Source organism: Hesperophylax consimilis, chromosome 18, assembly GCF_061612785.1.
Source record: "Hesperophylax consimilis isolate HC1 chromosome 18, BYU_Hcon_1.0, whole genome shotgun sequence".
Taxonomy (NCBI): domain Eukaryota; kingdom Metazoa; phylum Arthropoda; class Insecta; order Trichoptera; family Limnephilidae; genus Hesperophylax; species Hesperophylax consimilis.
In genome coordinates, this window is record NC_142853.1 from 6,373,717 (window position 1) to 6,390,866 (window position 17,150).

At 30.9% G+C, this 17,150-nt stretch overlaps 1 protein-coding gene across 2 annotated transcripts in view; it reads right to left on the reverse strand.

Annotated features, from left to right (window-relative positions):
- The window catches only part of LOC149415291 (uncharacterized), a 159,821-nt gene that overhangs the window by 96,092 nt on the left and 46,579 nt on the right, over positions 1 to 17,150 (reverse strand). For both annotated transcript variants that reach the window (XM_089642467.1, XM_089642466.1), the window contains exons 2-3: positions 8,987 to 9,059; positions 8,387 to 8,501 (exon numbers count right to left, since the gene is read on the reverse strand). In XM_089642467.1, coding sequence (XP_089498593.1) covers positions 8,387 to 8,501; positions 8,987 to 9,043 — 172 coding nt within the window. In that variant the 5' untranslated portion in view covers positions 9,044 to 9,059. The remainder of the gene's footprint in view (positions 1 to 8,386; positions 8,502 to 8,986; positions 9,060 to 17,150) is intronic.

Here is a 17,150-nt window from a genome sequence, read left to right on the forward strand (position 1 = left end):
GTCTCTTGACTATCAAGCCGGAGGTCGCTGGTTCAATTTATTTAAAATAGTATATTTGCGGCACATTCCAGATTGGAAGATTCTCTCAGTATCGCTCTGATTGGTGACACCATTTAGAATTGAAACGTTGCCTTAAATGGCTTTGGTATTGTTTGGTGACCTAATCTGAATAGTCAGATACTTTCCCACATTCCCCTTACCTATCTCCACCCCCATTTCCCCCCACTAACATACCCCAATTGGGGATGCCACGGTCTCACTGGCTCCAGACGGTTGTGAGAAGTTGGGAAAAAACCGTAAAAATATTCCGTAATTTAAAAATATCTTAAATAATTTCAAAGCAAACTTAATGTTAAGTGTGTTAGGTTTTTTCACCATAGCTTTCATAATACATTCATTGGTCGTATAACCTTTGAAACTACGTGTTATATTTTATACTAAGTGCATATAATTTATATGTTTTACCAAATAGGCATAGTCACTTCAATAAAGTTATTGTAACGAACGTCTAAATGTATGAAAGAGACATTTATGTATGAAAGAATTGGGATGATTATGTTGACTAGTATGTTTGATTTTTTTTCTGATGTCTTTTTCCCAGTAACCTTCCTTGAAGTAACATATACCAGTACTGCAACAGTGAAGTATAAATAGTGCATATTATACACTCCAGTAGTATTATTCAAAGTCTCCCAATCATTATAATACACAAAGATCACCCACTAATATCTACCAGAAGAATCTCATTGAGTATAATAAATGAGGATCCAGATCACCACAAGTTGGTGCAGTCTAGATCATTTCATCAAACCGTAGGTATTAGATTTTGAACAGAGAATTCTATGTCTTAAATAAAAACCAAAACCCATTAAAATAATGATTCATATTCGTGTATCGTGATTGATCCAGTGACCAGACCTAATTAATTATACTAAAATTAATTAAGTTTATTTCTCCAAAATCGAGAATAGATTAACATAATATGCATAGTTGAAATAAGTGGTTTCGTATACAACCTAACTTATTGGTTCAACCGCACATCACGAAGCAATAAAATTAATCGAGTGTTGCCATAACTTGAGGCAATTTTTGAGTTTTTGTTTTTCGTGATAAAGGGAGTGGCCCAGTAATTACGATCCGGTCAGTGGTTAGTTACCTGTGGCTTTCGAACGTGGGCTATTTATTTGGAAGAAATAATATTAAATAATCGACGAATATAAATTCAACTCGTAATGACAACCTGTTGGTATCCGGAATTTGTAATTTTCCCACTAAATTGGTGATTGGTTAAATAAACGTCCTTTGTTATAAGCTTTTGAAACAAATGTAGGTAGATAAATGCTTTTTAAGTATAGGTAATTCAGGTCTAAAGCATATTCAAACACCAATCTACTAGGCGCCGTGGGGTAATTTGATTTGCAATTTCCTATAGAAATGTGTAGCAGCTTTCAAACAGGTTCCATTAAGGTCTCAATCATTTAAGACGAGACAATGCCCTAAAATAAAGCCAGAACCTTAACGACGTAAGTGAAGCAGCCGTGCACAAAAATATGCAATGCGTGGTATTGGTGTATTGGACAGACCTGCAGCTTAATTTGCCCTATCAAATCTCTAAATGAATTGGGAATCTTAACGACATAAGAGATGATGTCGTATAAAAGTAATATTCGGTTCGCGGCCCGGCGTAATGGATGGACTTAACCGTTGACTTTGCTCTAGCAGGCCTAAAATATCTTTCCGTGTTAATTTGTTCTGCATCCCTTATATTTTTCAATTGAACACCTTGCAAGAAAACGTCCTCAGTTAAAAAACTAAAAAAATGAGGGCATGGTTCAGAAACTGTTAAATTATACAAGGAAAACTAATACACAAAACACGATCACAAAATCAAATACACTTATCGTCATCTACTTACACAACTAAGTTTGGAATTAACTCCTTACAATATATTGCACATAAGCAATATAAAGCATTACCTAGTAATCTAAAACTTCCGGAAACGAACAAAAAAACAGTGGCAAAAGCTCTTAAAAGCTATTTCCTCAGCAGTTTTATTAATGACTGACACATTCTTTCTTTGGAACTTCAAAATATCTCCTGCGTTTATTTATTTTAATGTATCTATGTTGTCTTGTCTTAAATCTAATGTTGTCTTTCCCGAAATGAGTTTTGTAAACTCACTGGGAATAATACATTATAACTTATTATTTTGTATTGTATTATTTTGTTAAAAATAAAAAAAAGTACCGAACGAAGGAAAACTACAAAGATAACTGATTCTCAGTAGACGGTAGTACGCATTGCAGAGAACAAAGAACCTATGAGGTGGCATTTATGCAGGAAGAGCCCTTTGTAGTAGTATACCAACAATTAAATCAGGTGTTTCTCATACCGTTGGTTTTCTAGCGCCTTGCAAAGCACGAGAACCTAAATACATTTGCCAGAAACCCATCGTAAATGGCACCTTCACCACCAAACTAAAATGCGGGGTCACACGAAAGGTCTTCAAACGCCTGTTCCACATTTTCTCGCAGCCCGAGATAATCAATAATAATTCAACACTCTCAAACACAAGAAATGACAGGTGGACTGAATCATTCGATGAAAAACAAAGCGGCCTCTTTGTATGGTGGATAAAATTATTATGAACACACTTATACAATTAACATTACAACAGTAATTATGTTATTTTCCTTTCTAATTACTAATCACTTTCGATTGCGTTTGATGCTCTATTTTAAAAAGTTTTAAATGAAGTTCATATCAAGATTTTTATCATATCATTAATTTGTGAGACTGATCTCATATAAATTTCATAGATAATTATACATGTACGTGAAGCAAGTAGGGTTTAAAAAATGTAAGTGTGATTATTAGACATAATTATGTAAAGAAATACTACTTTGTCAATGCAAATTCTAATTGATGGCATTAGTTTCAAAACAACGCCTCTTTTATAAGCGATTCAAATCTGTGTAAAAGTTGTTTAGCATTAATTAAAAACGAATAATATTTTGTACCAGAAAATCGGCGCTGTTACAGTAATTACATATTATGAATAATAATTATATCTTATGAGGATAATCGTATTGTAATCAACTTTATTCTTTAGTAATTAATATATGTTTTAAACACCGTCTGTTAACGTGTATTAAATTATTAGAAACCTCCTACTTTGGTGGGAAAAGAATAGTACAGAGCTGGAGGTGAATTTCAACTTCACGAACTGGAGGAAACAAGCTTCGATTCACTCGAGTAAATCGCCCACTTGAAACCTTCTAAAAACAATACAAAAATCAAAAAGTGTGCCTCTTTGTAAAAGGTTACAATAGACATGTTTCATTCACTAAACAACCAGAAGAAATAAAAATACTTTTTGACATAAAAAAATATTTTGTTCATGCTTAGTAACTGAAAACTTGGAGACGTACTTCAACCCATTTATTGCACCAAGGGGTGCTTATGCGGACAAACAAGGTCATTTCGGGAGAATATTTTCATGGGAGAATATACGAAATGATAAGGCTTTTTACGCTTTGTAAGTAGTCAAAATACTTCAAGCTATTAAAAATATAACTAGAACTGTGAAGGTACTCTTTTTGCGTTTTGCTATTGTCTTCGATAACTTTTATTTCCATAATAATTGTGTTTTTTATCGGAAAAAAATTAACGATACAGGAATTAGGTTTAAATTCTCCCCATTTACATTCCAACAAAAATTCCCAATAATTCATTAGTCAGTCAGAATATATCGAGAACACGTTTTCTTTTTCTGATATGACGGAATACGACAATATCAGTATATCAATATATATATATCAATATTTGAATCAACGCGTGTTCCGCCGTCCCCATAAAACGTTCGCTATTAACTAATAATTTGTTATGAACAATGTCATTTCATTCGAGCCTATTGTACCGCTTTTAACAGGAAAACGAATAATTGGACTAGATTTTTAATAAATTAACTGCAAGTTTTCTCTGTGAATTTGCAAAATAAGATGACATTTAGAAAAATGGCATCTTATACATGATGACATGTGAATGATTATGATTAGGTACTTGCAATAACTACTTGCTAATAATACATTTTTAAATATATGTTTATATCTCTAATGAATTTTGAATGCTGAGTTAGAAGAATCATAAGACATTTAAATATTTTTTTTAATCCAATCAACCACACGTCAAGAGAGATAAAACATATACTCGCATACCTAATGCTTACAAAATATTTTAAATATAAATTACAAAAAAGGTACGTACTTAATCAACTAGGTTCCCGTTTCTAAATTCTAAAGTCCTAACTGGACACGAACTAATAAATAACATACCATTATGCTTGCCAAGATTTTATTCAAATATTATGAATGGACATTTTACAGATATGGCAGCTGCTTGTGATGAAATCAATTCATAATAAAATTGAAAGTTAACGAGAATATTATACTCTCAAGTAATTTCTAGTAAACCGTATTATGTACAGTATTTCTTCTAATTAAATGAATAGTTGTATTTGTATTGAAATTTGTAAATACGTAATAGGTAGACACTAATTAAGTACCTACCGAAACGATGGGAGTACAGTACACGGAGAAAACTTTTTAATATAAATTACTGTCAATTTATTAAAAATCTGATCAAAATACATATTTTATTGTTAAAAACGGGACTGCAGGCCTTTATCGAGTAAATTGAGAGAGTTCCTAACAAAGTATTAGTTAACAGCGAATGTTTTATGAGGACGGCAAAACACATGTTTATACAAATACTAATATTGTTATTGACATACTGATATTGCCAAATTCCGTCAAATATTTATTAGGAAAAGAACACGTATTCTCGATATATTCTGAATGACTAATTTTTTATCAGGAAAATGACATGCTATCACTTTTTAACAAAATCATTTTTCTCCGTGTAATTTCGATTACCTACGTTTTCAAGAACAACCCTCGTTAAAATCTTTAATAAAACGAGACTCATTTTAACGTCTGAAGTTGTGCGTTTTCAAAAACATGCGCAGTCATAAAGTTCAGATTTAAAAGATCGTGAACACCCCTCAACACGTACGAAAACCAATAATAATTCTTAAACTTTTGAGTATATAGTAAATTTTAAACAGGCTATTATGGAGATTGAGTAAAAATTACGTTATACACGTTTAAAAATATAGATTACGTTAAAATATTATTTATCGTATTCACGCATCCTTTTTTGCTGTCTTGTTTTTTACCAATTATAATACTAATTTATGATGTTGAAATGTTTTACTTCATTAATATCAATAGGTTGGGAACATGCGGCCCTCGAGCCCTTTCTGTGCGGCCTGCTGACCAAAAAGAAAGTGTAAAAAATTTAATTTCAGAATGCGAGTTTCAGATACATTTTTAAGACATTATTACAAAACCTAGAGAAAAGTATAAAATAGCTGACAGGTTCTTATGAACCTACGTTACTAGAAAGCAGCATAGAAACAAATAGGTAGGTGATCCAACATCATTTTGAAATGTGATTTCTTATTATTTTATTAATGAGAATTTAAATGTGTGATAAGAAATTATAAGTGTAATCCAAAATCAATGTGTTGCCCACCGGTGATAGTACAAATATCCAAATGGCCCTTGACAGCGAAAAGGTTCTCCACCTCTGCTCTATATCAATACTTTATTGCGCAATTTATGGTGATCGATAGATTACATGTTTTTTGAAGCTTTTAAACCTTTTAAAATATGTTTTTTGTGTATAAACAGACAGTGTTTCACAGAGAAATATTTAAAAATTATGCCGAAAAGACTTAAGACGTAAGAGGGCGAAGTTTAATTCAATTCAGTGTTTTTTTCTCCTTAAGAAATAGATTTAAATGATTTATTTTTAGCCCCTCATAATTTATACAAATGCATTATGAGTCATGCTCTACGATAAAAACACAGAATAATATTTTTTCTCTTTAGTGTCTACAAACAATCAGAACATTGATTGAGGTAACCTTTTCTGAAGCGGGTTTCGCGCCTGTCCAGCCGTGTATGTTTTTATAACGGTTACCGAATAACAATATAAAAGCTCAATTTCTGTACCCTTTTTTTCACCTCGACGGAGTGCCCGATAAGTATTCGATATTTAAATTGATAACTTTGATTGTATTGTACTCCAATTTTATAGGTAGTATTCAGAACGCAGATCTGAATAACAAAAAAAACAGGCTTCAACGTTTCCGCAAACAATGTGGAGAGGTACAGTTCCTTTTAAACATAAATAATCATTCCGATTTTTATGTAGATAGAACGCACATTACATTGTTAAGTAGTGGTTTTTAATTTTTTTTCTTACGAGAATAACGGAAGAATCTAGCAGGAGTCTTAAAAAAGAGCCTTCTTAAATTTTCTACTCACCCTTACTTATAATAATATATATATTTTAAATTTAATTATTTTTTAATTTAATAACTTTAGTAGGTTACTCTTATAGCCACCATTATGTTATCATTGAAGAAGAAGATCACAATAATACGTTTAGACGAAACATTAAACAGAACAAAAAATAAAAGATTACGGTCCCAACTGGGAATCATACCCAGGATTTGTGTCCTACCGGGACAACGTATTTATAACTTTTTTCCAAGACCAATTCTTTAGAAATTTGCGATCATTAAAAAAAGGTACCAAAAATTTGAAAAATTAAATAAATATTAAAAAAAGATGTTAATTCAGAATTTGAAATACGAGATAGACAAATATGAAGTATAATTATTAGGTCCTAATGGTCGAGTGGTTAATGTCGTTGTCCCGGTAAAACAGAGATCCTGGATTCCATTCCCAGTTGAAAACGTTATCTTTTAGTTTTTCTTTGTATTGTTCTGTTTCATGTTTCGTTTAGATTTAGTTTAATTAAGTATCATATTTTTCTTCAATAACTTATCTACTCATTTCAATATGCGATTAAAAAATATATGAAAATTCTTACCCCTATGATGCGATACTGCTGGCGAAATCACTTCCCCTCTTCCCTCCAGTTTTTAACAAAATTTGAAACTATTTAAAATCAAATGCAAAACTTTAGTTCACTGCTATTATTTATACTGTTTTGTTTTTCTTGAACTAGAATCACTGTTTTCTATTTGCACCGCTCTTTTATCTCGCAGAACGAACAATCACTCATAATAGTCAGCAAGTAAAAACCCCAAACAGGTTTCAATCAAACTTTTACTTTTAATGCCTCCTTTTCGAAGTGTGTATTTGTACTGCAGCTTGGATAACTTCACTTATAAAAGGTCACTTAACTTGACATAAAGTTCAATCGATATTTTTCAGATTATTTATAAATCTATTTTTAATTTAGTCAATATTAAAATGTAAACATCAAAGAATGTTATTCAAATTTGTGATTTTAATGTAAAAATGCACTTAATTGATACAATATTTAAAAAATACAGTTGATTTAGAATGCTTATGAAAAACCAAGAGCTTTCGCAACAGGATATGTTTTTAATGTAGTCAAATAAGCAATGCACCTGTTAGATTCGACAGATTCATATAAATTGAACAATGCATTTAAAATAACTCACTCAATTTAACAAAACATCACCAAATGTGTATACAAATATAAAATAAACAATATTTTTAAAACTTTATAACTGCGGTTGTAATTTAAAAAACTTTAAAGAACGATAGAATTTTGCTAATTTTAGGTTATAATCCTTCAACCGTCAGCATACACTATAACACTAGGCAGCTGCGTCAGAGACACAACAGGTATGAAGTTAGTAACCAGCGAACAGCATCGCCTCCTCACGCGGCAAAAGCTTGTCATCAACACAACTTTATCAACATTCCTCACACAAAAAGCTCCCATCAAACACAAGGCGTACTCAACATAAATCAAAATAATACATTCCGATTTTGATGAGGTGGGCTAATTTATTACTATGTTTTTATTGGTTGCTTGATTTGTTAAAACTACGTACCTACCTACAGCCGGCGAAAGATAATGGCGTCAGGTAAAAAAGGTAAGCCGTTCGGTGTATAAATTTGTCCGCCAAATGTGAGCTTTGTTTATGTGTTTCTTTGGAGAAACAACGTGCCGTCGAACTTCAACCTGAGGGGTTAGGTTAGGTTACCTACCTGTGTACCCTAATTATAAATTACATGGTATCCAGTTTTGATCTTCTGGAATGTTAGTCAGGATTAAAAGATGCTGTATTCGTATGCAATATTAAATATATAAGACTTTTTTGAATTCTAATAATAAAACACTTTGTTTTCCCTTATGGATTCATGGGAATGTTCGGTAAATTATTATATTTATGTAAATCGGTAGTAAATAGCACCAGGAAAGCAGCTTGTAGAGAGTAGATTCTGAAATTTGTACAAGTTTAGTAGGTACTTACGATAATATGCAGTAAAGCTTTCCGGTGTGATGGGTGCGAATAGCAGCGGTGTAGCTCGCGGCGGGAGGGGAGGGGCATTGTTCATAAACACAATCTGATCGAGCTGGCCCATCTTCTGAAATAATAACGAAGCTTTTAGTAAAAATGGTTTGCGTCTTAGATGAAAATGGTTTCAAAGTCTTCGCATTTTAATATTTTGTAACCTCATAAAATGTAAATGATATGAAATTATCTTATTTTTTATTATTACATTTTACATGTAAGTAATAATTCAATGAATTTTAATATTAAATTTAACAATTCAATCATTCTGTTAGGTTTGAGTTACTGCCATCTTTACGTTCAAACTGTTAATTAATAAAATTATAGGAATCTGGTTCTGATCTGTGATAATATTTGTATAATAATTATTTTTGGTTTAAATTTTTTATGTGGCTTTTTTAATGGGTTTCATGCGAGGGATGAAAATTATAATCTCGAGTAATGCAGGGGATGTTAATAATAAAAGATGTGTAGTGAGATATAGTCACAGAGAAAGATTTATAAAATTATTTTTAATTGTGTGTTATGGTAAAAAAAATAATAAACAAGTTAACCAACCTCTAAAAAATCTTCTGGCGTGGGGAGCTGATCAACGTTGATATTCTTCGTCTGCATTTTACGACATCGTGATCTGTAAATAATAAAAAATTCATGAGAGTTATAATTAGCTGACAAAATAAAAATTTTCGATGAGAAATCGAATATTTTTTTATTTAGCTCACGAAGTAGATTTTCATTGATGAATTGGATTTTTTGGCATAAAACATTACATAATTTAAAGTTTTCTTTTTCTAACTGAAAACGGAAAAGGAAAATTAAATCCTAGCAAACCATTATATTTATTTTCAAGCGCCAAGTAAATATAACTTCTTTTATTTAACTAACTAACTAATTTTTAAACTGATAGTTGAAATTGTTGTGAACCAAACGTTTTATATCCAATTCAATTGTATGTTTATAATTTAAAAAATATATACTGTACATACATTTTTTAAATTAGCTAGACATAGCCCTTGAGAAAAATAATTTTTTTAGGGTCTATGCATAGACATATGAATATTAGTAGACCTGCCCTAAGTGATTAAAAGCGTATTATTCCCCACTCCCCATACCGGTTCCATTGGAGCCGGCTGGGCTCGCGTATGGCCTCAAGTGAATTTAGAAAACGTGACGTCATCATTCTTGTGCGAACTATGGTCGAGGCATCATCGGTTCATTTTACGAAATAACACGGCAAAATGGTGGCTTGTGGTGTGAAAACTTGTAAAAATAGATGTGAAAAAGAGAATAAACCCAGTTGTCGTTTTACATTCCATATAAAAGCATTATTTTACTTTATTTTAAGCATATTCACATAGTATAATATGGATCAGTTGTAAAAACATATACTATCACATCGAGATACGTCTGGACGCGAAACACAAAGCTGGTTGGTTGCTGGGAAGTAAATTATGAACATTTATAAAAGTGTCTTAAGTAAATACGTAAACGAAATATTCGACTCTGAAAATAGAAGAAATTTATTTTGCCGAATTTGGACTTCGCAAATTTGTTCATAACGTGGCGAGTAATTTGCGCTCCCATGTAAAAATGTCTATTCATTCAAAAGCAGATTTTACTTTTTAGAACTAAATGGTGATATTATAATGCGAGATGCCTATATACTGTCAGATTGATTTATTGACGAATCACAGTCAGCTTTATCCCCTTCGTTCTTCAACAGTTGATTTTACCCCTCATCTTTAATTTCTAGTCTATATATTCATATGTCTGTGGGTCTATGTCATCTTCGGGGATGCTGGAGGTTTATTTTTAAGGAAAGATTTGAAAGGAAGGAGAGGAAGATCTGTGAAGGAAGAGGGTACTAGGGGTGGGTAGGATTCTGGGGGTCAGTGTGTCCAGGAGTGACGGACGTTTGAATTCATCCCTCCAACTGCAGTGTTAGGTGATGGGTCGAGAAAGTCCCGCTGAGGTACAAGGATCTCCCTACATGAGTCTAATCACAGTATGTGGGCAGACGCACTCTCCGCCAAGACCTAGACAATCCTCACCCCGTGTCATCAATGTTACATTTTACTTGAACGTATGTAAATATCGTTTGATTTATTTTGCGTTAATTTTACGTGTATAATTTGTTTCTGTTTTTATGTATTTATTAATTGTTGATGAACTGTTTTTTGAAAAGTTTTTCATTACACTTAGTATAAAAATAGATATAAAGACTAATTCGTTTACTAGTTATTTATTCGCGTCATTTGTTCATTATTTTGTTCTTTACAATATTTGTAATGCAAGCATACCACAATATTTAACAATTAAAGCCTGTACGCTTATTTGTCATGTATTATTATATATTATTTGAAGTTAATGAATTGTGAATTAACCCATCTCAATGAAACAAATTATTATTTCCCGGATGCGCAAACATGCCGGGATTTTCACCCGCGAGACGAGAGCCTTACCCCTCGAACACGGAAGCCGTCTTTATCAGAAATGACTTTAGCAGGGTTCTGTGACAAAATATGAATAACCAGATAATTCCAAACCATTCTCTTCCCCAATCCATCCCCTTTACCACCCTCTTCAGCCTCACAATATTCTTCATGAATGAGATGGGATGAGACCATTCTCTTGGGATGTTATAGACCCATTCGCTCCGGACAGTGGGGAGCAGTTGGAATTCTTTTGAGATATTCACAAAAAAAATATAATTATAAGAATTATGTAAGAAAAGGATTTTGTAAAATTTTATTTTGTAAGGGAAAAAATATAATTTTCAAAGGGATATTTGGTCGAGTGGACGCTAATTGTAAGTATTGAGAATAATAAGCTTTTGGGTAATCCTTTGAAAATATTATAAAATTAATGATTACATTTCAGAGAGTAAAGAAGATTAAAGGAAAATAATCACCCTGAACCTCAAGGGTTGAGAAAATGATTAAAGACGTGGTTCAAAAAGAATACAATTCAACGTCTTACTGTAATTATCTCCAATACTTGTTTGACGACCTTTTGTGATTTCTGTTGGGGTGGGGTGGTAAATTTGATTTTAGAAATACTTAAGATAAGCGTTATTTGTACAGCTATCAAAGTAAAAGTAATTTAAAGTCTATTTAATCATCTAATATAAATTCTAATTAGTTCAAAATTCCATAGAAAAACAACTGAATGTTCTACGTTAAGTTTTACATAGTTTTCAATAAGGATTCAATAAATGCTCGCTTATCTATAGAAATATAAGTCAAATCTATTTGAACTTTATATTAATTGAAATTATGCTTAAAAATGTTTTTCTATGTATTTAACATTTTTTTTGTTGGATTCATAATTTTTTTATATTTTAAAACATTATTTGAGTATCTGGGCCTCACTGGGTGTATTGAATTCAATATAACGATAAAATCAAATAATAAATTGAAATAAAATATATTAAATAAAATAAAACAGTAAATACTATTACTAAAACAAAACACCTCAAATATTATGAGGTGTATAATTGTAATAGTATTGTATATTATTAATTAACTATTATATTCCTTTACGCTTTAAAATGTTGGTAATATTGCTTTTTTGTTCTTTAGTCCATCTTACAATTTTGTTTCTAAAATGTTTTTATTTTCCTCACTTTTCATATCGACTGAAATATTGTTGAATGCCTTTAATATCTGGTGGTATCTGTGGTGTCATTTTCCAAATAATTTTTAAATGAATAATAATAAAAAATATATATGAAATTATTTTCTTCCGGGTATAAGTAACCCAAATCCCTATCCATGAACTTAAATAAAGCCCCAACTCGACCCAAGAAGTATTACGTCCTTAAAGTATAAAAAATCCTTTGACCGTTAATACACATTCATAAAAATCAAAAATATTTGGTTCGTATTACAATATAGGTATTAATATGTTAGTGCGGTTTGTAGAATACGATTTAAAATATAATTTTTCAGAATTTCTTTGGGTAGGCACCTACTTTTTATGACGTATCTGATCTCATATCGCTAACCTAAAAGGGCAGGATTGCGAGAGAGAACCCACGTAAATCTTGTCGCGCCGCTGCCTTATATCCATATAGATTATGTAAGTTAGATATATCCGTGCGTGCTCGCTACAAGAGGGATGATGTGTTGCATCACGTACGGGCTTCACGTAATATGAACATTCTACAAAGAACAAACAGACGTGGATTCTATTAGTGTTCAACGTTTTATACTATCCACTTTATCTCAAGTCAGCTTTTAATAAATCTTGGTACATGTCAAGAAATATTTGTACATGTATATAATATTTTTATTTACCTTTTTCATGTACCGGTTAATAGTTTTAAAGGGTTTGAAGTAAAATAAATCTTCTCCCTTCCTTATTATGTCCACCCTGCAGTAAACCGTCTGATCCCTTTGTCAGTTTAGTAAAATTATCGTGTATTATGAGGTAAGAATCTGGATTGCTTATTCAGAAGCCACAAGGGATGTAAATATGTATTTACGTACTACTAAATTGAATCGTCGAGATCGTACTACTTTACGAACATAATCAATAATGCCATAATAGTTTTATTACTTCATGCAGTAATAAATTTTCATTAGAGCTATAATTTCGATTGCTGAGGTCAAAATAAATCGAGTTAACTTGAAGGATTTATCCATTTGGATAAAAAATATTCACGGTGTTCGTATTATTGTCGTTTAATGACACGAAATCACCTCATTTACCTTAACCATCGATTGAATGTCTTGTAAACAGGTTGTCTAAGATCTCATGATGCATTGCATCACGCGATGGTGTACATATCTGGAGTTATTTTAACTAGAGGTCATGCATTAGAGCAGAGATGCAGAACAGAAATCTATGATGAAATTCACGATCTAGTTTGAGTGTCAATTAATTATGTTTGATAAAATTCAATTTTATAAATGTATCAGTATGGTAAACCCTGATTGTCTTGTAGACAAGTAAAATATACCTTCAATTTATGGAGAAAAAAACATTTCTTTTGTTTTTAATTTTCTTTACATATTAAATGTACTTTACAAAAACAAAAATTTATTTGAAACCTAGTTTTGTTAGTAATAGTCCACAGATAAAAATGGTTATTTACCTAACTGAAACAAACTTAAATGTGTATTTACGTATTTAAAGATCTCTTGGGCTATAAAACGCTTCAATGTTATGGTATAAACTGAAGCTTTGCAGGAACATCTTAAAACGGCAAATATTTTCCAAATTAGAATAATAGTACCAAATGGAATACCTTTGTTTAAGAAAATACTTTGAGGCTTTACTACCTAAGAGAATACATAAGAATGAATACATATAATGTATATATATATATATATATTTTTTTTTAAAGTTAAAATAAGTTTGATTTTAAACAACTATTGCTTAGATACAGTTTGCAGAATTACCGAGAAGGGGAGTAATTGAAAGTAATGACTTAATAATTTTCAATAAATTAGTTTAAGCTTAGTAGTAATTTAAAGATACACTGTGAATATTTTCATAACTATAACATGATAATAAATAACACAACGCAATGTGTTTTTAAATTTTTGGGGATTTTTTGCCATCGAGGGAATTTCAAATAATTACCGTTTCAGCTTTACAAATGTATACATATTTGTTATAAATCGCTTAGAAATTCTGAATGCTGCGGCTTAAAGCCCCGTAGTAAGCGTTCAAAGATGGTTTGAAAGGGAGATATGTAAATACAAATGTTAGAGGGAGTGCGTCAATATAAAATAACCGATACCAATTGAGGGAAAAATAGTGAAAATATTTTTTAATAAAACACGACTCGCTTGAATTAGAGCAAAAATATCTCGACAACACTGTGATTTTTTTCATGCCTATTAAATATTAAAAAACAGATTTTTTAAAAGTAATTTTCGGAACTTAAATTGCGATTTTTTTCTATTGAGGGAATTTCATATAATGAACGATTCGGTATAACAAATGTATAGATATTATCATAAAAAAAATATATATTTTTTGAAACTTAAAAACTTAAAGAGGTCAAGAGAAATTTGTTATAAATCGGTAGAAATTGGGAATGTGGGGGCTTAGTAAGTTAGTTTAATAGCTAAAATCTTTATAGAAAACCCTGGAAGGGTATGTTTTTCTCAATTTATAAGTAATTGACAACTGTTAGCTTTCGACTCCGACGAATGATTCAGCCCAGATAAATCGTATCCTTTTTATCTAATTACAAGTTTAGCTTTTGCGAACTTGGCGGCGAGTTTTGTAACCAAAACCGGATGCTGGAAAACGGGATAAATTTTCACAGAATTTCTTCGAACTTCAACAAGAAGTTGATCATTAAGAAGGAGGTTAGGGCGTGATCCAATCGAAAACCACAAATTTTCAATTCAGTTAATTATTATGAGTCAATATTAAATTTCAGTATTAAACTCAATATTTTATACTTATTTCTGTAAAAATTTTAGAGTAAAAGACCCAAACAATGACAAATAGCCTGACCCCCATAGAAATTGTTTAAAAAGTCATAATAAAAATAATACTAAAAAACCTCCAGACTTCCCCACTGAACGCGTATACGAAGAATTCAAACATCCCATATTTAAACACTTATTTATGAAAAATTCAATTATTAAAATTATAAAAGGAAAAGATAAATACTCATTCATAGCTGAAAATCGAACAAGACTTAAATATATATTTGCATGCCCTAAACTACACACTTCTTTTGCCCAGCACAATTATACCCATCAAGGAAAACATTTCTTTAATAAATTACCAGAAGAAATTAGAAGCATTAATGATAAAAAACAAATATTGAACCACATAAAAAAAATATTTTAGGGAAATCGTTAACAAAAAAACTGATTCCCCTATTTGTATTGATTTTTATTTTGTATTTTTTTTTCTTTGTAACCTAGTTATATTATTTCTTCGCAAATAAACACTCCTCTTCCATCCACAAGCAAATGCTTTTAATGGCAGTGTAGTATAAATTAAACAGTATGACTTGTAAACATTATATATTTATTGTAAAAAACACAAATAATAAATAATAATGGTTTCGGTGTAATTCTATTTGTATCATTCCGATTGAGCAACGGAATAGAATCATATTACAATAAAAGATATAAATTTGTTTTTACCACTTAAAGTGGTCTAAAACAAATTTATATCTTTTAATGTAAATTATGACAAGTCACAAAGTAAATGCTTATTACAAATATGTAGAGTTATATTATTATTTTTTTATTTTTTAAGTTTCTGTTCGGGTTCGTCAGAAATTTCAATACATTTTTTCAATTAGTCTGGCTTTTCGAAAAAGTTGCAGAGGTTCATAATATGAAAAATGATTTTAATTTGATGAAAAGGATATAAGTGTGAAATAAATCCATAGTTTTATCTGAAAAAATGACGCCTTTTTTTGTTTTTTTTTTACATTAAAATCTCCATAGTAGGATGGAATTGTTTGAAGTAAAAACAGTTGCGTTCTCCTAGACATTTATTTCTACGAGAAAAATACGTGTAAATTTTACGATGTTAGGATTCAATTTTCGAGAGTTTTTACTATGCCAAATTATGAATTGTAATCCGTTTAATGTCACGAGTCACAATTTCGTACATTATAGCAATGTTCATTTTGAAGGCTCATAACTTCATCATTTTTGGAGATATCGAAAAAATAATGTGACTGTTGTTATTAGATCTTTACGTATAATACATTTTCATCAAAATAAAAAAAATACAAGACAACCTAATTCTGCAAAAATTCAGATGTTGAAAACTTTTTCTTTTTCTAAACCAAACTAATATGGACCTTAGGTATTATTGGAAGAAATAATAAATTAAGCCGATCAAATACACAATTTGATTTTACTACTTTTTCTTGTTCATTTTATTGAACGGATTATTTTTTTCCGAGTTTTTCGCTGGGAAATCCAACTACCAAAAGCTTCATTTCCGTTTCGGATGGTCAACATAGATTGGACCCTTATTGAATCAGTTCATTCTCGGAATCATGTCAGTTTTAATTTTACATCATTTTCTCAAAAACCTTTTAAGGGATAATCCCATCAGCAATCCTACTAAAATATTTGCTATCGGAGCTGTCTTATATACGAAAACAACAAAATTTGCAATCCTTTAAGAAATAAGTGATCAAATTTTAGATTAAATAATATAATACGACCTGAATACAATTCAAAAGTCGTATATTTGAATCCCTAATAAATATTAGTTAATTAACATTATCTAATACACCGTGTTCCAATTTTGGGGGATTCATGATAAAATAAAAAAATACCAACAAAGCAAAACATAAATAATTTTTTTGTGTAATCGCAGTTTTACTTTTGCGAGTCGTAATACACGTTTTCGGATAACATCTGGAGGATCAGAACGATCAAATTGATAACTTATCAATATTCAATTGATAGACTTAGCTTCAAATGATTTTATAACAATATTACGAGAACGGTTGCGCCGTCGGTATCCGAACCGATATTGACATGAAATATATTAGGAAATCATTATACGATGGCAACACTGGCGCATCTGTCTATGATTGACATCCCTAAACGTCAAACGGCTACGAAAATGTTTAAAATACTAATAAATTTACAATGTCTAATTAAAATAATATCTTTAATATACATTTGCAGTGCGCATGTATTTTTTGACACTAAAAAATGGTTAATTAGTTAATGAGGTCTTTTATCATAAGTCGTAACTCTCAAAAGAATCAATA